We start from the raw sequence: 24,360 nt of genomic DNA on the forward strand, positions 1-24,360 counted from the left end.
AGTAGTCCTGAAACATGTACCTAACTCTAGCTGTGTGTGACAGACATCAAAAACTGGCACATCTTACTGACCCTGGTTTGTAAGGTAATCAACTGGGTTAATTTGGAGGTCCTCAGTGTGTAGAGTGTGAGACTGAGTATGAATTTCTGTATCAGCAGCAAGTCTTGTATTTGAACCAGCTAGTGAATGAGAAGCTGATATTTCACTTCCATGCTTGGTTGCCCATCAGACATTGATATGATTTGGTCTCTAATAAAACTTTGACGTTTTAATTATCTTACTCTCAAAATTAAAGCAAAGACCAAATCAAAATACCAAACCCTTCAATAAGATGATAACTTTTCTGACTACCCTCCAAAGTAATTAAATGTGTGTTCTGTCTTTTGTCTTCACATGATCGGATGTGAGATTAATAATTAATCTCCGGGGAAAATATAGACATGTACATGTGGATTGCATTGGTCTTATTATAGTAAATTCAATCTAGAGTTTGTTGAACTTAATTGCCACTTGAATTTGAAAAAGTTTGCACCAAAGGGCGACTAAATCTTGTTTGGGGCATTGGGGCATGCCCCATTGAAGACTCTCTCCCAAAGGGCAAGAAGCTAGAGACAAATCATATATATAAGTCAATGGCAGTAGCAAACACATGATTGTGAGGCAGGGATACACAGCATAAGAAAATTTACCTACACCTATTATATACCACATATATCAATTTTACACTATATAACCAATAAATATGAGAAATCCGTTATATACATACCCAATAAATATGACAAACACGTTGTATACATAACCAATAAATATGAAAAACTCATTGTATGCCACGAGTCTAAGTAAACTTTCCTCGGGCTAATGAGGTGGTCATAGAGTTGGAGACCCCAAGTGTTTTACCTTTCCTGATCCCATGTCCAACATTTTTTTTTATTAATTTTTATTTTCCTCCATTTTCTTGCTAAGATTTTATTTTGACAAAGACATGACATAGCAACCCAACTAATTTTGCTGTGATACAACAAATTCTCGAGAAGTAGAAATATGTAGCAGCTGCCAACACAAAGTACAGAAGCTACTAATACAACCTCCATCTGCAATTGTGTTATTAAAGAGGCTAGCTTGGTCCACTCTAGCTAGACTCTAGTCAGTGGTCATTGTCCTTAGGTCTAGGACAAATGGACCATTTTCATTGCTTTCAGGTTTAGCGTTGGGAGAGTTCTGTTATATAAGAAACACTTGCCTTTAAGGCCAGAGTGGTCGCCATTCATTTGCCATGTTTAGAGCTCAAGAGCAAATGAAGCCACTGCTCCTCACCACTCCCCATTATGGTTTTTGATCCTGTGGTTGAAGCGGTTTGAAGGACAGTTATTTCTGCATTGTTTTATGGGGGGCTTTCCTAAAATCTAGTTTTTACTTGAGAATCCAGATTTCCAAGCCCAACAGAAGGGAGGTGGCTCAATAAAGCTAACAAACAGTTGGCCCATGGTTGTAACTTTTGGTCTGGGCTCTTTTCTGCTTTAAGACATAGAGGCCTGGGACTCAAACAGCCAGCCACCCAAAATGGCTAGGTTTATGTAGTTCACGCCATTCTACAGATAAATTGGACCATCTGAAGCCCCATTCTGAGAGATCCAAATTAAGCTTTGAAGGGAAAAAGCCACAAAAAAAAAAAAAAAAAAATCAGGGCACACAAGTCCAAGATAATTAAAACCTAGGAACTCATATATAGTACGTCATATATATATGGCTTAGTTCTTAATCATCTGAATACACAAAAGCAACTTTTTTTAGTTGATTTAATTGATTTTGCTTTAATTTGTAAAGATAACGAAGTATGAGGTTGCAAATGAATGTATGAATTTTTGTCTGTCCTTTGATGAGTTATGGACCATTCAAGTTTAAGCCAACACAGTGATGCCAACAAGTACAGTGTCAAGTAGCTAGCTCAAATTGGGCCCCCAAATTGAAAACCAAGATTTTGACAACTACATGTTGGTGTGAAATGATCCAGCATTTTTGTTGCAGTGCTATATATACGTACATACATTATCTTGACAAAGCAATCAACTTCAAAATTACCATTCGTGCACAGGGGCTCACAGAACTGATATCATACGTAGCATCTTTGTTCATCTCACAATTAAATTCATAAATTATAACCAAGTACTGAAATTATATATATATATATGTGCCCATTTTATATGGTCAGCTGAAGCTAGCTAGCTTAGTAGCCTTTCAATCACGTACTCATGGTGGAGATCTAGTGCTGATTAGATGCTATATATGCCAACGTTGTCGACATGTTGATTTAACTGATGATGATGAAGTTGTGCCAAAACATAGAAGCTTTTTGTGATCATGGTCACTTGCTGTTGTTGATTAGGCATTTCATGGTTTAGGTTTCAAGTTAGGTACTTTTTGTCTTCTTCGATCTAAATGATTATATGTCAACTTAAATATATATACTAATACAGAATCTGAGCATTAAAATAAGATTCAAATTTAAACAGTTAGAAAATGAGCCAACAATAAATTAATTAAGTACTTAAGCACTTTGATCAAGAGCTAAATAGAGGTAGGGGGTACTTGGGGGGTTGGTTTTTTGTTTTTGCTTTATTTGTAGGTGTGTTTTTACTGCTAGTATTGGTATTAACTGATTCATGTACGTGCAGCCAATGACACAAAGATCTCTTCTGTAATACGTATACTGTTAAAACTGCAAACAGTAATAAATGAAAATAAAGATCAAGTGCTACGTACTGTGCTGGACATGATTAAAACTGGCCATAATGTGATCTAAAGTACGTAGCAAAGATATTTCTGTGACAGTGTTGGGAATGAAGAAGCAGACAGAAACAATATTGCAAAAGTCTTCTACAACAGAATTGCCTCATTCTTCAGATTAAGAGCAATCATTGCATGTTCATGTGATGAACTGATCTTATATATGTCTATTATTTATACTTTCTATATTACACACACACACACACACACACATATATTGCTTGTGGCCGGCTCATGTCTCCTAAACATAACTCCAGTTGAGACGGTCGTATGTGGCTGTAGTGAGATATTATTCTTTTTGTACTTTTAATATTTGGGGATAGAATATATACAGTAAGTAATATATAGAAATTATATAAATATATAAGAAAAATGAGAGAATATGAAAGGATAAAAGTAGGCAGGTGGGAAATTTGATGTTTATCTGAAGATGGAGTAGTGAAATTAAGGTGCATGGTAAAATGTAAATTAAATAGAAATGAAAATATCAGAAGGGGATGATGGTTGATGGGAAAAGGTGTGGTGTGGGGCCAGCTACTTAAAGACTAAGAGTAAGAGGAATTGGCAGTACTAGGAGATGTCCCTAGCTAGCCTGTACAACCATTTCATGTCTTTTGGCAACACCTTAATTAGCCCTAATATTTTATCGATATATATCTGCACATGCAACTTTCTAGATTTAAACCTTTAAACCCTAATACCTATATACATATACATTTACTGGCCCGTTGTTTTGTATGTATATGAATTTTTTGAACTGGCATATATGAGGGGGTGAAAAGTGCAGAAAATAATTAATTCGGTTTGTCATAGTCGTAGTGAAGGGGGTGGTGCAGTGAGTAGTAGCATTCTACACCTCCTTTAAATTTGTCATCTTGTAGCAGCTAGCTTGTTTATCGATCTGGGTCGATCATGACATGTATGAAGTAGTCACGTGAATGTCTTTGCAGGCTCTACATGTACACCTCTTTTCTCTTCTCGATCTCCTTTTTTAAGAATATATATTATTAAGTCCTCTCTAGATCTATCTCAGTATATGAGGCCTATCTCAAATTGTCCTCCTTTGCTGGACCAACACTACAACTCTCTCTCATCTCTGATCCTTCGATCGATCGCTCTCTACCTAGCTGTATTGTGATGACTCCTGTCTATCTGAACCCACCATCCTCTCCTTTCTCCTCCTTTGTAGATCAACAAACCCATGAGGATCAGCGCCTCAAACTTTTTATTTCATCATCATCACCATATAATCAAGCTTCTGCTTCATGTTCTCTCTCTTCTCCAACTTTCTTTGACTCCCTTGAACCTCAAACAGGGACCGCTACTACTTCTCTCATTCATCAATCACAATTATATAACCACAAGGTAAGAAACCTAGCTACTATTCGATCCATCTTCGTATTAATCTGCTTTTAATTCCAATTATATATCTTCCATCTGTACATATTTCAATATTGATCTTATGCCTTGCTATCTAGCTCGATCCTTTTAACTCATCATATCATTAATTCTTCTCTCTTTCAAATTATTTTATGAAAACATGCTTCATTTCCTGGTAGTTTTGTGATTTGGTGGTGTTTTTTTTAGATATGTAGAATTTAAGACTCCATCTCGATCCTACTTATATACATCATATATATTTGCACTGCACATGCAGCTCTATATATCAAACTTTCCATAAAAAGTAGTTCTGATCTAGCTAGTATTGTCTTAATTAATCTCTTATATTAAGCTTGATCTTTTGTCCGAAAGCTAGCTAGCCCTATTGTTTTTCATTTAGTCTCTAATTTTCACTGTTTGGTATATTAATGTACGATGATGCATATATATAAACAAATTAAGTACAATTTTGTCAATGAAATTGTGTTTTTTGATGTTAGGCCGATAATCCCACATGGCATGGTGGAACAAGCTATGATGATCAAGTATGCAGCAGCTCATCTTCTCTAGTTGATCAGCCAGCTGCAGTGGTACTAGACGTTAGCAACAACAAGGACCATAAATTGTTGTCCACATCTACTACTGAAAGAGATGAGGTTAATCTTGGAGATGAGGAAAGCAGTAAAAGTAAAAACAATAATAATAGGACAGTGAAGTGGATGTCCTCAAAGATGAGGTTGATGCAAAAGATGGCCAACCCGACGTCGGATCATAATATTAATGCACACAAAATCCCAACTACTACTGCTCAGCAGCAGCAGCAGCAGCCTCTTGAAAATAACGACACCAGCAGCTTAATTTCCAATAGTAGCAGCTGCAACACTACTGCTACTACTACTACTACTACTGCTGTCACTGTTAGGGTTTGTTCCGATTGTAACACCAACACAACTCCACTCTGGAGGAGCGGCCCTCGAGGTCCCAAGGTTTAATTAATTACATGTATATTATGTTGTCAGACTATCAATTTATATATTAATCATAAAATTAATTAAGGCATCATTTTATATATATTGTATGTATGTGTTTGGTGCAGTCACTATGCAATGCGTGTGGTATTCGACAGAGGAAAGCGAGAAGAGCCATGGTAGAAGCCGCCGCGGCTGCAGCTGCAAATGGAGTCGTAGTTGGCAGTGGCACCGCCATCGACACTTCAACATCATTTATGAAGGTTAAGGTGGCAAACAAGGAGAAGAAATCGCGTGGAGGAACTGGAAGCCATGTTGCACAACGACACAAGATCAATAACAAGAGCAAACTCATCATCACCGACGACACTGGTACTAGTTGTTCTACTACATCTCATTCGACTCATCATCACAACAAAAGGAACAAGCTTTGTTTCAAGACTAGTTTTCAACGACTATTTCCACAAGATGTTGCAGAAGCTGCAGTCCTGCTTATGGAACTCTCTTGTGGCCTAATTAATCACTCTTCTTAATTAATTGATCACTATTCACCACTGTCTCTTATTAATTAGGAGGATTAATTTACATCTATTATATTTTAGGAGGCCAGATTTTTACTTGTGTACTCTACTCTTGAAATAAATCTAGAGAGACAGAGAGAGATATAGATCTTTTACGCACATTTGGAATAAAGTGTGGTTTTGCTTTTGCTAGTGTACCTTGAATATTAATAATGAAGAATATATTACATTTTTACCTTCTATACATTTGGAATATAATACCCTTGTGCTCGTATATAGATTCGTTTTTATTTATCTAATTATAAATAGAAAACAACAATTTGGATTCCTTGTATTGTTCATAGAGTAAATTAATTCTACTAATATCTACAATATTGGGCAATTTTTTTTCTTTAAAAAAAAAAATGTAAATTGTTTGGTTTGAGCATATCACTTTGTGTTTGGAAACGTTGCTAAAAAATCTAGAAAATGGGCTACGTACAAGAAAACAAACTTTCAATATCATTTGGGCCCAGTTAAGCCTAACCCAGTCCTCCAGCCCAACTCCCTCTCCTGCCAAACCCACCCAGCCCAAGAAAACAAACTTTCAATATCATTTGGGCCCAGTTAAGCCTAACCCGGCTCTCCAGCCCAACTCCCTCACCCGCCAAACCCACCCAGCCCAAACGGCAAAACCCTCCCCCTCCATCTTTGCTAATTTGCAGTGTTTAATTTTCTGATTTATATTCCAATTTAGGATTTAATTGGGATTTAGTTGATGCTGTTACTATAGCATAACCTTCTTTCACTTGCTCCCATGGCACATTTGTACTGGATATGTAGGTAAGGAGATTGGCTCACTACCTCAAAGTTGCATCTCCAAGGTTCCATTTGTTTTGGTAAAGGGTATGGTTATTAAAAGTTTGTGTGATTTCAATGTTCATTGCTAGAGAGATAGCCCTTTGTTTCGGAGCATTTGTAAATTTGTAGCAGCAAATTCCTGTGCCCAACTTTACAGGTTTAATTAATGGACTATTTCTTTAACAGAAATGTACTTCACCCCAAAACTGGACAAGTACAAATTGTTAATGTAGTTTAAAGGGTTAGAGTGGTAATATGATAGATTTGCTTTCTTGACTCTTGAAGTCTTGAACAGGTATGGTGGATTGGAAAAGGTGGTAGCAACCTGTAGGTCTCCAGTTGAGCTTCAACCAAAGTTATGAAATATGAAACCTCCTGGCCCATTGCTCCCTGTACTGTAGGCAATACAGTTTGACATGGTCACTTGCATTAATGTTTGTATGCAGCTTTGAAAATTAAATCTTGTATCTGTTGCTGCCAAGGGCAAAAACCCTGTGATTAAGAAAGTCTGGTCTCCTAAGAAAACTATGGAGCCTGTGATTAGGAGTCAAGTTCTCTCAGATATTTCCAATAAGGGGAAAGTTAATCCTTCAAAGGTTAATCCTAATGGACCTTCCTCTAGTGGTACTAAGAACCTGAATTATGGAGAAGTTGAAGTTCTTAAAAGAACTCTGAATGCTGCTTTTGCTGGCCTTGCTGGGAGAGGCTTTGAGAAATACCTTCCTGGTTTTGAAGTTGTTAATCATACCTCTAGTGTGCCTAAAGACACTTTCACCTTTGGTCACCAACCTCCTAGTATTGGTGACCCTGGTGGAGGGGATGCTATGTCTGTTGGAGATGAGGACCTTTTGTTATCTTGTGTTCCAAACACTTTGGCTGATGGTCAGATTGATGATGCAGGTGCTAATACTGCTATGGTGGATGCTTCTTCCCCTCTCTCTAGGGAGGTGGGAATGGTTGATGCTTGAGGTTTGTCCTCTTGGCCCCTTTTGTTTTTTCTCCTATTGATAATGAATTTATTAATTTGGAATGTTAGGGGTGCGGGTCGTAAGAACTTTAAGGCCACTATTAGAGAGTTGGCTTGTATGCATCGAGTTGATCTTCTTGTTATTATTGAACCTCGAATAAGTGGCTCCAAAGCCCTCAAGGTTATTCATGGTCTTGGTTTTCACAGTTTTGAGGTTGTGGATGCTACTGGGTTCTCTGGAGGGATATGGCTTCTCTGGTCCCATCATGTTTCTCATGTAGAGGTTGTTCATACTATGGATCAAGCTCTCATTGTTTTTATTTCTGGTGTTGGGATGCGGAATTGGTTATTTTCGGCTGTTTATGGGAGTCCCTGCAGAAAGTTAAGAGATAAGTTGTGGCAAACGCTTGGTGTTATTACTGCTAATCATTCTTTTCCTTGGCTTGTTGCTGGTGATTTTAATGAGCTTGTTTGCTCTAGTGAAAAACAGGGTGGTGCTGCTGGCTAAAGGGTTGGTGGTTTTAAAAGATGGATGCAAGCTTGGAATTTTATTGATCTTGGCTTTATTGGTCCCCAATTCACTTGGAAAGGTAAAGACAAAAAAGGCAGGGTTGTCTTAGAGAGATTGGATAGAGGTGTTTGTAACTCTGCTTGGAGACAGCTCTTTGGGGATGCTTTTGTTAAACATCTTCCGAAAGCTTCTTCTGATCATTGCCCTCTGCTTATCTGTTTAGAGAGCCATCAAGTTCCTGATTCTTCCCTCAAGCCTTTTAGATTTGAGAATATGTGGCTTCATCACAAAGATTTCAAGGACTTTGTGAGTTCTGCTTGGCATTCTAAGGATCTTGATATTTTTGGTAAAATTGCTTGTTTCACTGCTGATGTTAAGCAATGGAATATTGATGTTTTTGGGCATCTTTTTCATAAAAAAAAGAAGACTTCTTGCTCGTTTGGGAGGGATCCAGAAAGCTTTATGTGTTAATCCCAATCCTTTCCTCCTTAATCTTGAAGCTGAGCTTCAGAGTGAGTATAATACTCTCTTAGATCATGAAGAGATTTTCTGGAAGCAGAAATCTAGAGTTAAATGGCTTCAACAGGGAGATAGGAACAGTAAGTTTTTCCACCTTTCCACTCTTGTCAGAAGAAGAAGAAATAAGATTGAAGGTTTACTTAATGCTGATGGGGTTTGGGTGACGGAAAAGCCTGAGATTAAGCAGATTGTTGTTATGCATTTTCAAAGCCTTTTCGCTACTGATCCTTTGGTTGAGAATAGTTTTGTTATGCCTAATCTTTTTCCTAATGTTTCTCATGATGATTTAGCTTACTTGGGTTCTGAAATCACTCCTGAAATTGTGAAAGATAGTATGTTTTCTATTGGTGCTATGAAAGCCCCTGGCCCTGATGGGATTACTGCTGGTTTCTTTCATCAGCATTGGGACATTTGTGGTGATGATGTTTACAACATGGTGAAGAAGTGTTTCAATTGTGGTGTTCTCCCTTCTGGTTTGGGGAGCACCCTTATTGCTCTAGTTCCCAAGATTTCTGGGCCTCAGTTGATTTCTCAATTTAGACCTATAAGCCTTTGTAACACCCTCTACAAAGTGGTTACTAAGATTTTGGTCAGCAGGCTTAGACCTTTAATGCAGCGTTTGATTAGTCCTAACCAGGTTAGCTTTATCCCTGGCAGGCAGATCATTGATAATATAGTTGCCACTCAAGAAATTCTTCATTCTTTCAGACGTTGCAAGGCTAAAAAGGGTTATATGGCTTGGAAAATTGACTTAGCCAAGGCTTATGACAGACTTAGCTGGGATTTTATTAAGAAGGTATTGATTGAGGTTGGCATCACTGGTACTTTCTTGGAGCTTATTATGTGTTGTGTTTCTAGTGTTGATTACCAGTTGATTGTTAATGGTGAATTAACTCAGAAATTTGTTCCTGAGAGAGGGGTTAGGCAAGGAGATCCATTGTCTCCCTACCTTTTTGTTTTATGTGTTGAGAAGCTTGCTCATCTCATCAATGATGTTGTCTCTACTCATAAATGGAAGCCTGTTAAAATCAGCAGGAGTGGGCCTTCAATCTCCCATCTTTTCTTTGCTGATGATATCATCATGTTCAGTGAAGCCTCTAAGCAGCAAGCTCTTGTTGTCAAGTCCTGCTTGGATAGGTTTTGCGTTGGTTCTGGTCAGCTGGTGAGCTTTGAGAAATCCAGAATCTATTGTTCTCCTAATACGCCTCGATGTGTTGCTCTTGAGATCAGTAGTATTTGTGGTTCCCCCCTTACTCAGAACTTGGGCAAGTATTTAGGTGTGCCTTTACTTCATTCCAGGGTCACTAAAGCTACCTATAATGAAATCGTGGAAAAAGTTCAAAGTAGACTTGCTTCTTGGAAGGTTGGCTCTTTATCTCTGGCTGGTAGGGTTACCTTAATTCAATCAGTTTCTTCTGCTATCCCTATTTATGCCATGCAATCAGTTAAATTGCCGGTTTCTGTGTGCAATAAAATTGATAGACTTCACAAGGATTTCCTTTGGGGAACTACTGAAGCTAAGCATAAGACTAATTTGGTTAGATGGAGCCAAGTTTGCCTACCTAAAGTTTTGGGTGGCATGGGTCTTAAGAAAATGAGATTGATGAACCAAGCTTTATTAGCTAAGTCAAGTTGGAGAATTCTGCAGCATGATGAGGGTTTATGGGCTAGTTCTTTCAAGAGTAAGTATCTCCAGGGTACTGCTAATCACATTCTTGACTTGCCTAATACCTCTGGTTGCTCCAGTACCTGGATGGGTGTTATCCATGGTGCTAAACTTCTTAAGAAACACTACTACAAAAATGTCAATATATATCAGTCGTGGACTGATATCTAATGGGGTACCCGTCTTATATAGCGCGTCGTGATATCTAATGTTCACATTTTAGATATCAGTTTTAAACTGATATGTAAATAATTTTATATATCATTTTTGTTTTTCAATCTGATGTCCTAAATACAAAATGGATATCCAATTTGATATTATTACTGATATCTATAAAATCCGAGTATTAATATTTCTAGTCAATAGATATCAAATTTGATACTAATACTGACATATAACCTGGTATCAATATCAGGTTTGAGGTATAATATGATATAAAATTATGGTATCAATATCAGGTCTGTGGTAAAATCTGATATATAATCTTTATATCAATATCAGGCATAGAATAGACCCTGATATCTAACATCGTTTATATATCAGGTCTAAAAAAGAATTTGATATCAAAACGTTATAAAATATCAGTTTTTAGTCAAAAATTGATATCGTTTAGTATATCAAAAGATAATTGGAATACAGCTTGTTATATTAGTTTTTTTTTCACCTCAAAAAAGAATATCAATACATAAATTTGAGTCTGTACATAAATATGGCCAGAAATTTGTGCAACCATAAAATCTTTCATTCTCATTCCATATATTCCACTAATCACCAATAACAATATTCAAAGCTGCTTACAAATATCCAACAAGATAACCAACAAAATAACCATATATTTTTTGTTTTGTAGAGGTCTAAACATACCACCAGCCTAATAACTAAGATAATATTGTCTAAACCTGCTTGTGAAACCTTTACAAAACCAAAACAAGTTGTAATTAATGTACCAACGCTGCCCACATGTACAAAATAGCATGACAGCACCTAGGCTAATTAATCAATAAATCAGCACTATGTCTAGCTAGCTAGTTCTAATTCAATTCTGCCATCCTTTACAAAATATTCATGGCAGCATGTATTTTAATTAAAAGCACCAAATCTTCAATCTTCTTCCATGCTTTGCAAAAACTGAGCATGCATGACAGTTTTCTTCTATCCACAAAAGAGGAAAAACGTACACCACCTACCAATTAACTTGTCGGTCTAAAGGTAATTGTTCAGAAAATCTCGATCCCCATTCCACCCGCACCTCATCTATTTGATCTTATATGTATCCACTTCGCTTGGTCTTCATATTGGACCACTGAAAACATCAAAGGAACATATATTCTTAAATTTAATCACAAATTCAGAAACATACCAAAATTGAACAACAGCATGAAAATGATCGAAGTAAATAATTAAGAAACATACCAAGGTTAGCAATTCCTTATGTGTAAAAAGGGTTGCTGATTATGTCTTCTATTACGAACAAAGTAAACCTGAAAAATGAAATGCACAATTTATAATTTGCTAAAACCCAAGTACAAAATCAGTGAACCCAAAACCGAACAAGCAACAAACCCCACTCACAAAATCAGTGGAACCCAAATTCACCACAACACTGCAGACAAACATAAAATGAGAAACCGTAAAGCTTAAATTACATGCTTAATTATCCACCAATAACAAGTAGAGATACTGAAGTCAAATATTTGTATTGAGGAAACTAACTTTTCATTATCTTTAGCACATTTGTCCTTTCCTTTATCATCTTTGCTAATACCCTTATCAGCAGGAGCCTAAAGGGATTATATTAGAATTAGATACTGAAAGCACATAAGCAATAATTAAAAAAGCTTTTCAAAGAAGTAAAGTTCAAATTAGCACATTGACTTGGCTTACATCATTTTCTTTGAAGAAAATCAGAAAATCATAACTTAAATTAGAAGTTTAAAACATTTTAATCTTCCTGTTGTTAAAAAAAAAATTTTAATATTAAATTAGATATAAATGAAAACAATACAAACATATATATATTATACAAATGACACCATTATGTACAGACAAAATATAAATTGGACATGCCACCCTTACACTTCCATAACCTCTTTGGACAGTAGACAAAAGCTCACCTTCATTTATAAATACCATGAAAGTCCAAGTGTCTTACTTAGTTACGTACAATTTTATCACTGCTTTACTTTCTAAAGAAGTCATATATTTACAAACTTATTTTTCAATTCCAGTCATGCAGGTTAATCTTCCTATCATGTGTTAGTGACAAGATTATTAGCACAATCTAGTAAATCTACTGCTAACTAAAACAGTTATGTCAATAAATATACTGCTAACTGAGAGCACAGGAAATCAAACAGACTAGAAAGATATGTCAATATATCTACTGCTAACTGAGAGCATTGGAAATCAATCAGACTAGAAGGATGCAAGACAGAGGGATAGAGAGAGAGAGAGAGAGAGAGAGAGAGAGCATGCACCTCCACATGTTTCAAGTAATCTGAAACATTTGATTGCTGCAATCTACATATTTTAGAATAACCGCTCCTAATTAAGCTGCATCTTGTGGAAAAAACATGAACGTACTCTTCTATCTTTGTCTCTACTAAGCCATCCACAAATGAATATCATATATAAGGTAGTTTATATTCATTGTAGTCTGTCAATGCCCCCTCTCATCCTCTCCTCTCATGGGCTGGTTTTTCATGATTGGTTGTTGATTAACCTTAAATCCAAAGCTAGTTCTGTTGCTGGCATTCAGTGGAGATTTGTGTTTTGTTTTGCTTGTTGGTTTATTTGGAAGTGGAGAAATAGAATTATTTTTGAGGTTGATTTCTCTCTTCCCTCCAATCCCAATATGGTTATTGAGGCCTCTGTCAAAGAATGGTTTGCTGCTATGGCTACTCAATCTTGCAAACCTGCTAGGGTCCAAGTTCATTTATGTTGGTATCCTCCTCCTGTCAATTGGGTTAAATTAAATGTGGATAGTAGCAGACTTGGCTCTGATGGCTCCATTAGTGCTGGTGGAGTTTTGAGAGATAGTAATGGCCATTGGCTTGTTGGTTTTGCCTCTAAATTGGGTAAAGGTGAAATTCTTTCTGCTGAGATTTGGAGCCTTTATTTAGGGCTGAAGATTGCTTGGGATCATGGATATAGGTTGGTGCAGGTTGAAATGGATTCTAGTACTGGTGTTCAGCTTGTTACCAAGGTTACTTCTGGTCTTCATCCTATGGACTCTCTCATTTCGGCTTGCAGAAATTTGATATTCAGGGATTGGAGCTGCCAAGTTTCTCATGTCTTTAGAGAAAAGAATAGGCTTGCTGATGGTCTTGCTCATATTGGGCATTCCTTGGTGCTTGGTTTGACTATTTTTGAAGATCCTCCTCCTGCTTGTGAGATGCTGCTTATCGATGATTTGGTTGGGCTTTCTAGAAGTCGTTTTGCTAATAGCTAGTTTCTTTGCTGTTTGGGTCTTTTAGGCCCCCCACTCTACCAAACAAAAAAAAAATTAAATCTTGTATCTCACCAAAAAACAGTAAATAAATCTTAGATGTCCAATGTCTTTTGTAAATTCCTAACTGTAACTTTCATATTTAATTTCTCCCAATAAAAATTTCATATTTATTTCATGTATACTTTTGATAAAAAAATAAAATAAAAATTGAATGCTTCTCTTTACCTTTCTTCTTCATATTGTTTCATATTTGTTTTTCTTCGTCTTATATATTGAGGAAATTCATCAAAGCAATGTCAATCAAATTTTTTAAAATATTATTTGCTGACATTTTAAATTTAATATTCTGACTATGTCCGTCCTTTATTGGATGTAAAATCTTTTAAATAAACATTTAAATATAATTGGAAAAGCATTTCTTGATTTTCAAAATTAAAATCATCTTATTCGTAAGTATTAGAATGAAATTGTGCATAGCAACAAGTTCCTCAAAACATAGCGCCTTTCATAAAGTGTAAGGGGTAAAACCTAAAGGGTGAAGGCAGACCAAGTCCTGGTCTGCTAGATAGACTCTTAGATCAGCGAAAACAATGAGGTCATACCACCAACCGTTCATTCTGCTTCACTCATAATAATTCGGCGAATCCAGTGGTCATCATTAGCCATCAACCGTATCTACCACAAAGAATAACCAACCTCAGACTCACTTCAGTTGAGACTTCTCTACAATCCTACATTGTCCTAATATCAGCCACAGATATCTCTCATATTATCCCCTTTTTTTCCCAAAAAATACCACACCTACCCCCACTCCACCAGATACCATGGGTCCCACTAAAAATTAATCCAGCAAATCACAAAATTGGAAATTTGGGATATTCAACCAAAATTTTCATTTCCTACAAAATATCACTAACTCAGATCTGATCTAAGTGAGTGAGTGAGTTCCATTGATTCATAACCTAATCCTAGGATTAATTTTTAAGGTCCATTGATTTTAATTATTAAATTTTAATAATTTTTTAGTTTAGTATCAAAATTAAATAGCATTTTAAATTAGATACTAATTGAAAAGTTAAACAAAATAATAAAATAAAAGGTATTAAAATTTACAAATATTACATCACATGTCACTACAATAAAAAAATAAAAATAATATTACATCACAAATATTACATTAATTTATACTATATTATAATAAATAAAAAATCAATCAAGTCACAACTTAACTGTGACTGTCTTGATAAATTGAAAAAGTCAAAATAAAATAATAAAATAAAAGGTACTAAAATTTACAAATATTACATCACATGTCACTACAATAAAAAAATAAAAATAATATTACATCACAAATATTACATTAATTTATACTATATTATAATATAAAAAAATCAATCCAGTCACAACTTAACTGTGACTATCTTGGTAAATTGAAAAGTCAAACAAAATAATAAAATAAAAGGTACTAAAATTTACAAATATTACATCACATGTCACTACAATAAAAAAATAAAAATAATATTACATCACAAATATTATATTAATTTATACTATATTATAATATAAAAAAATCAATCCAGTCACAATTTAACTGTGACTGTCTTGGTAAATTGAAAAAGACAACTCACACCACTATACTATGTATTATTTTGAGTAAAAGTATTGTTTTGACCTCTATCTATACTATATTGTAGTATAATTTTTTAAAAAAAATCAATTAAGTCACAATTTAATTGTGACTATCTCACAACTTAGATGTGACTGTCGTTCAGTCACAACTAAATTTGAAGTTAAGACTACATTAGCAAATTTTTAAGATAATATAAAAGCCTCGAAGGCAATTTTGTCAAAACTTTATAAATTTTAACTAACACCCATCATATGTGGCCCAAAGGATAAAAATGCCAAATGAAAAAAGCTCAAATCAAATAGGCCAACATATTGTGACATAATCTAAAAAACTACATTTAAATTTGGTAGTTCAATTGAAATATTATATGATTTTCATGTTATACCAAAAAATTATTGAAATTTGATATTTAATCATAATTTTCTATAATTTTTATGGGATTAATACCATTTTGCTCCCCAGACTATTATACTTGTATCAGTTTGCTCCCCACACTTCTAATTTGGGAAATTAAGGACTCTGACTTTTTCAATTTTGCCAATTGAGGTTCTTCTGTCAATTTACACATTTTTTATCCAAATCTTTGAGGGCAAAATGGTCCCTTCCATTTAGATCTTATTATTTTTTCCTCATGCATCATTTTTTCTTTTTTCTTTTTCGTTAAATTCTGGTTGTTCATCTCGACATTTTAGATAAAAAATGTATAAATTGACGGAATAACATTAATTGACAAAATTGAAAAAGTCAGGGTTCTTAATTTTTCAAATTAGAAATCTGAACAGCAAATTGATACATGTATAATAGTCTGGGAGAAAAATGACATTAATCCCAATTTTTATTGGTCTTATTGTCTGTGTGGTGAGACATAGAGATAATCAGATTGTGATAGAGAATCTGCCAACAAAATTATGAGAAGATTCTCAGATTTTACTCCAAATTAAACAGATATTCATCAAACTCTTTGGCACATGTTTTTCCTCTTTTCCAATAAAACTGGGAAGTCATTCAGATCCATTGAAATTCAATCTGATTTGCTTCAATACCTTCCATACATTCATGATTCATGAACAAGATTTGTAATTTTTTGTAGAATGTGTCATACCCTCCAAAAAAAACCAGTCTTTTTCTAATAGGTGTCCAGTCACTAACCACCCACCACCACCAGATCCCGAACTCCACCATTTTCTTGAATTTTATATAATTATTTTACTCATATATTTATATATAGACAAAACCTCTGTGTGTGTGTCATCACTTATCAAAACAAACCCACCACCCAACTTGTTCACTCACTCCAATGGAATAGCAAACACAAGCAACTTTGAAAAGAAAGACCATTTTTTTTTTTTGTTCTTCCAAGTTCTCAACAACCCCATTTGCCTTTTCCTCTGTGTTTTCCTAAAACACAGTCTTTTTCTGCATTCAATGGAACGTGCTCGGAGGCTGGCGAACCGGGCCTTTGTGAAACGCTTGGTTTCAGAGGCCAAGCAGTTCCGCCAGAATGAGACTGTGTTGAGCTCTTCGTCTCCGGTGTTGTACACACCTTCAAGGTACGTATCTTCATTGTCTCCTTGCTCTTTCATGCGCACAAGTAGCAGATCAGATTCGTTGCTAGGCAAAAATGTGTCACACAATGTTGGTCATGGCATTGGGTCACAACAGACCCGGTCGATTTCGGTTGAGGCATTGAAAAACAGTGACACTTTCTCTCGCCGCCATAACTCAGCCACCCCAGAAGAGCAAACCAAAATGGCTGAGTTATGTGGGTTTGAGAGTCTTGATTCGCTTATTGATGCCACCGTGCCCAAATCGATTCGACTCGAATCCATGAAGTTTTCTAAGTTTGATTGGGGGTTGACAGAGAGCCAAATGATTGAGCACATGAAAAATTTGGCCTCCAAGAATAAGGTTTTCAAGTCTTTTATTGGGATGGGGTACTATAACACCTATGTCCCACCTGTGATTTTGAGGAACATAATGGAAAACCCAGCTTGGTATACCCAATACACTCCTTACCAAGCTGAGATATCCCAAGGGCGGCTTGAGTCGCTACTTAATTTCCAGACCCTGATTACAGACCTTACTGGCCTTCCCATGTCAAATGCTTCATTGCTTGATGAAGGAACCGCCGCTGCTGAGGCAATGGCGATGTGTAATAACATTCAAAAGGGGAAGAAGAAGACCTTTGTTATTGCAAGCAACTGCCACCCCCAGACTATTGATATTTGCAAGACTAGAGCAGATGGTTTTGATCTTAAGGTCGTAACTGCTGATCTTAAGGATATTGATTACAAATCAGGTGATGTTTGTGGTGTTCTTGTTCAGTATCCGGGCACTGAGGGTGAGGTTTTGGATTATGGGGAGTTTATTAAGAATGCTCATGCTAATGGGGTCAAGGTTGTGATGGCAACTGATCTCTTGGCATTGACCTTGTTGAAGCCGCCTGGTGAATTTGGGGTGGATATTGTTGTTGGCTCTGCACAGAGGTTTGGTGTTCCAATGGGTTATGGAGGTCCTCATGCAGCATTCCTGGCCACCTCCCAAGAGTACAAGAGGATGATGCCAGGAAGAATTATTGGTGTTAGTGTTGATTCTTCAGGGAAGCCTGCACTGCGTATGGCGATGCAGACAAGGGAGCAACATATCCGGAGGGACAAGGCTACCAGCAACATTTGCACTGCACAGGTTCAAAAGACTATTCTTCTACTGATTTGTTCTATGATTTTCTGTTTAGGGATGAATTGATGTTGAGTTTTTATTTTATTTTATTTTTATTATTATTTTTTTTTCAAATGGTAGTATTCTTGACATGTTTTTTGTAGCAAGTCCATTCCAGCTCAAGATTTTTGTTGGAACACTTTCACTTAGACATGGCTAACCTCAAATATGGGCTATGACTAAACAGGGCCCTTCATACGTTTCATTTACTTGGCTTTGCTTGATTGAATATTTTGTTTATTTTATAGGCATTACTTGCAAACATGGCTGCTATGTATGCTGTTTATCATGGACCTGAAGGCCTTAAAACCATTGCCCAAAGGGTTCATGGTCTTGCTGGAGCATTTGCACTTGGATTGAAGAAACTTGGGACAGCGGAAGTTCAGGGCCTTCCCTTCTTTGACACTGTGAAGGTTAAGACTGCTGATGCACATGCAATTGCTGATGCTGCCTACAAGAATGGAATAAATTTGCGAATAGTAGACTCAAACACTGTAAGTTTGTATCACCTGCATCAATTATTGAACAAAAAGCTCTCTGGGGAGGGGGAGGGAGTATAATATTCTACTTGATGAGATTACTGACAGTTAACTGCCTTTCAGATCACTGTTTCGTTCGATGAAACAACTACCTTGGAGGATGTTGATAAGCTTTTCAAAGTCTTTTCTTTGGGCAAGCCTGTGAGTATTTTCATATCTTTATCATAAAGATGATATTTTCACTTGATTATAAATTGCATCCGTCTAAGTAAGAATTTTGTTTAATTGTCAGGTCTCTTTCACTGCTGCATCTCTTGCACCAGAAGTTCAGGCTGCAATTCCTTCTCGGCTAACAAGGGAGAGCGCATATCTTACCCATCCAATCTTCAACTCGTATAACCCTTTCCAGATGATTTGAACTTTCTCAGTCTACTATTTGAAACTGCCCTGACTTTCATTTGCTCTATATTAGGTATCACACAGAGCATGAGTTGCTTAGATACATTCATAGGTTGGAATCAAAGGATCTCTCGCTATGCCACAGTATGATTCCATTGGGATCTTGTACAATGAAATTGAACGCAACAACTGAAATGATGCCAGTGACATGGCCTAGTTTTGCCGACATGCACCCTTTTGCCCCTGTAGAACAGGCTCAGGGTTATCAGGTAGTTAGAAATGTTTACTTACATATAAATTCAAAACGGTTGAAACCGTTTCTTTTCCCTGATTTTTTGTTTGATATGTTGCTTTCCTTCATAAAAATAGCAAATTGATACTATATCTTGTCAACTAATAAAATCCAGGAAATGTTCAAAGATTTGGGTGATCTATTGTGTGCCATCACTGGGTTTGACTCTTTCTCATTGCAACCTAATGCCGGAGCTGCGGGAGAGTATGCTGGGCTGATGGTTATTCGAGCGTATCATTTTGTATGGGCACACTGAGCTTTTCTTTTTCCCTCTTTCTAATATTTCTTAGCAAGCACTTTGGTGTAGAGCTTAAACAAAACACTTAGGCTCTATGACCTAAAGGTTTATCCTTGTAAGTAATCATGCTGAGTCATTCACTGAATGCCCACTGTAGGCAAGAGGGGATCACCACCGCAATGTGTGTATTATACCTGTTTCGGCACATGGTACAAATCCTGCTAGTGCTGCAATGTGTGGAATGAAAATTGTCTCTGTTGGAACTGATGCCAAGGGAAACATCAACATTGAAGAGCTGAAGAAGGCTGCTGAAGCAAACAAGGACAACCTATCAGCTTTTATGGTAAGCATCCTATGCCTTGAAGAGGTTTATATTATCTGAAAAGATAAGAGAGAGAGAGAGGTATGATAACTTATGCAGCATCAATAAACATTTGACTATAATTCAAATTATAGGTGACATATCCTTCAACTCATGGAGTGTATGAAGAAGGCATTGATGAGATCTGTAAGATAATTCATGACAATGGAGGCCAAGTATACATGGATGGGGCTAACATGAATGCACAGGTCTGTATATCATCTGTTTTCCTATTAAGCTTGTCATTTTATATGTTGATTTTAGTCTGCTAGCACAAAATATTGTACTAAGATTTTAAATTGATTAAACTAAGAAAAGTCACAGACAATAACCATATTCAAGCAACATATGTTATACTGGACCAAGCTTTATGTTGCGGACCTTCTTCTACATTTCTTCCTGTTTTCTGCTTCATGCTTGATTGTTCTGTGCTTGAATTTTAAATTCAAATAGTTCCTGAGCAGCAGGCTGTTTTCTTTTATTGGCTGTGAATTTTGGTATTCAAATTAATATACACTTCTGCATGGGCATTCCAGCTGGTTGGGTTTGAACCGAGTAATTGATTGATCATCTTAACATTGATCTTTTATGCAATATATTTCTGTAGATAATGGTGGTTCAAACTTCAATTTCCTTTTAAGCAGTGTCCAATATATACTTTTCTTGTTCAACTCTGACAAAGCTTTTGGTCCTTACAGGTGGGTCTGACAAGTCCAGGTTGGATTGGAGCTGATGTTTGCCATCTGAATCTCCATAAAACATTTTGCATTCCACATGGAGGTGGTGGTCCTGGCATGGGTCCTATTGGTGTGAAGAAACACTTGGCACCATTCTTGCCATCTCATCCTGTGGTAAATACTCTTCACATTGAAGATTTAGTGTGATTCTGCAGATTATTGTGCAATTCTCTAAATACCACATTTGGCTTCCATGGAGAACAATTGCTTTATTTGTTTTAGTTTTCATCTTGAGATGTCTAAATGGAGTCATTGCCTTCTTCAGTCCTTCCAAATTTTTGTGCTTTATTACATGTTCTAGATTAAGCGGAACCAACAGCCTTGTATGTATTAATGCATGAATGAATTTTAGGAGCATGACTTACCTATGTTCATTTCACATGTTGATGGTGATTTCTAGTAATTGTTTTTGTCTGGGTATTTTCATCAGTGAACTTCTAACTTCTCTGCCATCATCCTGAAGGTTCCTACTGGTGGCATTCCTGCCCCCGACAAGTCTCAGCCACTTGGTACCATCTCTGCCGCGCCTTGGGGCTCTGCACTTATTTTGCCAATATCTTATACTTATATAGCCATGATGGGGTCCAAGGGACTAACCGATGCATCAAAGATAGCAATTCTGAATGCAAACTACATGGCCAAGCGTTTGGAGGTTCCCTCTCGTTCCTTCTTTGTTGTTTGCTTTATAAGTTTTAAAGTCCAGAAAAAGGATTAGCATGGAAATAATTAGTTTTCTTGGCCAAACAACTTCCATGGTAGACAATAGATCGTAGTAGTGAACTTCTTTAATAATGAATATAACCTAATGGCAATTACTCCTGGAATTTTTTCTCCTGTAATCTAACTTTGAGCTTATGAACAATTGCTCTTTCTTACAGTTTTTCTCTAGGTGATGTTGCCTCTGTTTGCTCATTTTGTCTATGTTATTTCTTACAGAACTATTACCCCATTCTTTTCCGTGGTGTCAATGGAACTGTTGCCCATGAATTCATTGTTGACTTGAGAGGCTTTAAGGTATTCTTAACGTTTGATTCAATTTGTCCGCTTTGTTCATTCTTTGTCTTATTGAACCCCACTACTCTTGTAGAATACTGCTGGAATAGAGCCTGAAGATATTGCCAAGCGTCTTATGGACTATGGATTTCATGGACCAACAATGTCATGGCCAGTTCCTGGCACTCTCATGATCGAACCAACAGAAAGTGAAAGCAAGGTACACCCCACAGAAAGAATGTTTTTTCTACTGGTTTACTTGTGTTAAATAAATATTCTGTTTCTTGCAGGCTGAGTTAGACAGGTTTTGCGATGCTCTTATTTCCATCAGAGAAGAGATTGCTCAGATTGAGAAAGGAAAAGCTGATATTCACAACAATGTCCTAAAGGTAAAAAATGGAGTATTCCTTTCACAAGGCTATTAGTTAGTCATTTACATACATTATAATAGCCTTTGCAAAATGCATTTTGGGTTAGGTTCTGGTAGCACATTTTTGTATCCACATTGGTATTTGCATTTATAAATCAATTCATGAACTTTTCGATTGATAGCCTATATAAAACGTGCAGGGAGCTCCTCACCCACCATCACTGCTCATGGGAGATACATGGACAAAGCCATACACCCGGGAATATGCAGCCTTCCCAGCTTCCTGGCTCCGTTCTTCCAAGTTCTGGCCTACTACAGGTATGCTATTTATACAACAAAAAAACTTGTATAGCAAGGAAGCAAGCACTGTAACTGCTTGTTGTACATTCATTCTGGGGTTGCTCTGATGACATTTTTGTTGTCTATTACATCAGGGCGCGTTGACAATGTGTATGGTGACCGGAACCTCGTCTGCACCCTTCTCCCAGCATCACAGGTAGTGGAGGAACAAGCTGCAGCCACTGCTTAGTCTTCAGCTCAGTGCTTGTCACCACAAAGTCTGGTCATGGATATGATATGAAATCATCATCATCTTCTTCTTCTTCTCCTTCTCCACATTGTATATAATTTATCCATCTTCATACAGCCCTTTATAGCTGATGACATTCATTTCCTATTATGATGATGACGATTAGCTTATATCTAATAACGTCTGTTGCTAATTGCAACTCAAATGTTGTAATTATAATTGCTTCTTTTTCCTTCATTATGGTCTTAGCTGGGATCAGACATTTTCATGTTTGTTTTTGACTGCCTAAGATTTAAACATAATTGAAAAAAGAAAAAAAAATAGATACATCTCTTTTCATGTTATTTGGCCTCTCATTGTAAATTCAGGTTCAGAAGTTGACATGTCATAATCCAATTCATTGCAAGTTGTCTCACATCTTTATTTTAATGTGACAGTCAATGTCGACATTTAGATGTGCCAATTTATGTATAAGTATTTTAATCGTAGATATTTAGTTTTTTTAATATTTTTAATAAATAAGATATTATTATATTATTTATCCAAAAATACTTTAAACTAATTGATTATCAAGTTAATGTGAGGTTAACTATCCTTTTGGGTCCACTACACGATGTAATTTCATAATCCGAGTCGTTTATTTTTTACGTCTCATTTTAAAAATCATCTTTGTAAAAAAATCTTCAAAATCAGAAATTATTTAACCATTTGATTATAATAATAATTATACATATATTTGTGTTTACTTTAAATAATTTTTGATTTTGTTGATTTTTTACGATGATGATTTTTTAAATAAAGCCTAAAAATAGATAGTTTAAATTATGAGATTAGATATGTGGTGGGCTTAAAAGAGTGATTAATTTCATATTAACTTGCTAATCTATTAGTTTTAGAGTGTTTCTAATCATTTGTCTATGAAAATTAAATTTTCAAAAATGTTGAAAGTTATTTTATTGTTTTTTTTTTAAGTGTATTACTTTACATGATTTCTGTATTTAAATCAAGATAATATTGATAACATAGGAATAGGCTCCGGATTTATAGTTTATACCCGAGCCTGGGCATACGGTCATCCAAGTGTAAGTTGTAAACCCGAACAAAACCAGTCTTTTACCAAGCATATCCGTATAGACTTTTAATTCTATAGAGAGTGGGCCCACCTAAAATAATAATAATAATAATTAACAATTAATTGATTAAAAAATGAAAATAAATAAGATATTATTACCACTAGGCACCAAGCTTGAGAAGTTGCGTGCTGAAGTTAAAAAAAACCAAGAGGGAAGAAATGATCGGTGGCGTCAATTCAGATTTTCAGCCTTTGGCTCTTTTGTATAGTGACTATAATCCTAATATATCTCTTATTATCATCAAATCAATTTATAATTACTCCTGAATATGTATAATTTGCATAATTTAACTCCATAAATCACATTTATATTTGTCTTACAACAAAAAAAAACATTTATATATCCATTCCATAGAACAATAAAGTACCTACCTAATGTTTGCACTTTGCACCCTCCATCCCACCACATTGTGTTTGAATTTCAAATAATTTTCTTTGACATTTCTATTCATTGCCCATTTCTACCGCACCACATAAAGATATATGGCCATGATCACATCACGTAAGATGTATATATATTTCAAATCACTTTATATTTCTTTCGGTATATTGAATGAAATTGAATTCCATGGCCAAAAAAACAAAAGAATGAAATTGAATTCATGACCTATCTTAATTTTAATTAGAGGTGAAAATTTTTAATGCAACACGAATCTTACATGGAATTAGCGGGATATGGTTAATTATTTTTTGATACGAATACGATTATAATACGATATGCTAAACATGAAAAATAAATGAGTGGAATTAGTGTCAAACATATGTAATACGATTATAACACGATAAACACATTTAAATAATACCATATGAAGAGTGGTAAAAAAAATATTATATGAAGAAACTAAATAGGTCTTCTTATTTTTTAATATTTATTA

The 24,360-nt window shown here is 35.8% G+C and overlaps 2 protein-coding genes and 1 long non-coding RNA gene across 3 annotated transcripts; 2 read left to right on the forward strand and 1 right to left on the reverse strand.

Annotated features, from left to right (window-relative positions):
* The first annotated feature begins 3,725 nt into the window (after positions 1 to 3,725).
* On the forward strand, positions 3,726 to 5,895 carry LOC147278557 (uncharacterized). The gene is made up of 3 exons (XM_086250479.1): positions 3,726 to 4,149; positions 4,665 to 5,150; positions 5,261 to 5,895. The coding sequence occupies exons 1-3, from the start codon at positions 3,922 to 3,924 to the stop codon at positions 5,663 to 5,665; spliced, it is 1,119 nt and encodes a 372-aa protein (XP_086106605.1). The 5' UTR covers positions 3,726 to 3,921; the 3' UTR covers positions 5,666 to 5,895.
* Positions 5,896 to 10,969: 5,074 nt separating this feature from the next.
* On the reverse strand, positions 10,970 to 11,708 carry LOC147278558 (uncharacterized). The gene is made up of 2 exons (XR_015123511.1): positions 11,570 to 11,708; positions 10,970 to 11,459 (listed from the first exon to the last, which is right to left on the reverse strand). It is a non-coding gene; the product is annotated as an uncharacterized LOC147278558 (long non-coding RNA).
* A 4,743-nt stretch (positions 11,709 to 16,451) lies between these two features.
* Positions 16,452 to 22,590, forward strand: GLDP2 (glycine decarboxylase P-protein 2). The gene is made up of 15 exons (XM_086249538.1): positions 16,452 to 17,922; positions 18,204 to 18,449; positions 18,558 to 18,635; positions 18,727 to 18,827; positions 18,907 to 19,102; positions 19,241 to 19,366; positions 19,521 to 19,706; positions 19,820 to 19,933; positions 20,423 to 20,575; positions 20,925 to 21,113; positions 21,398 to 21,475; positions 21,549 to 21,674; positions 21,745 to 21,843; positions 22,025 to 22,142; positions 22,259 to 22,590. Exons 1-15 carry the CDS (start codon positions 16,663 to 16,665, stop codon positions 22,351 to 22,353), a joined length of 3,165 nt encoding a protein of 1,054 aa, XP_086105664.1. The 5' UTR covers positions 16,452 to 16,662; the 3' UTR covers positions 22,354 to 22,590.
* Positions 22,591 to 24,360: the final 1,770 nt, after the last annotated feature.

The sequence above is a fragment of the Dryas octopetala genome, chromosome 7, assembly GCF_963921425.1.
Source record: "Dryas octopetala chromosome 7, drDryOcto1.1, whole genome shotgun sequence".
Taxonomy (NCBI): Eukaryota; Viridiplantae; Streptophyta; class Magnoliopsida; order Rosales; family Rosaceae; genus Dryas; species Dryas octopetala.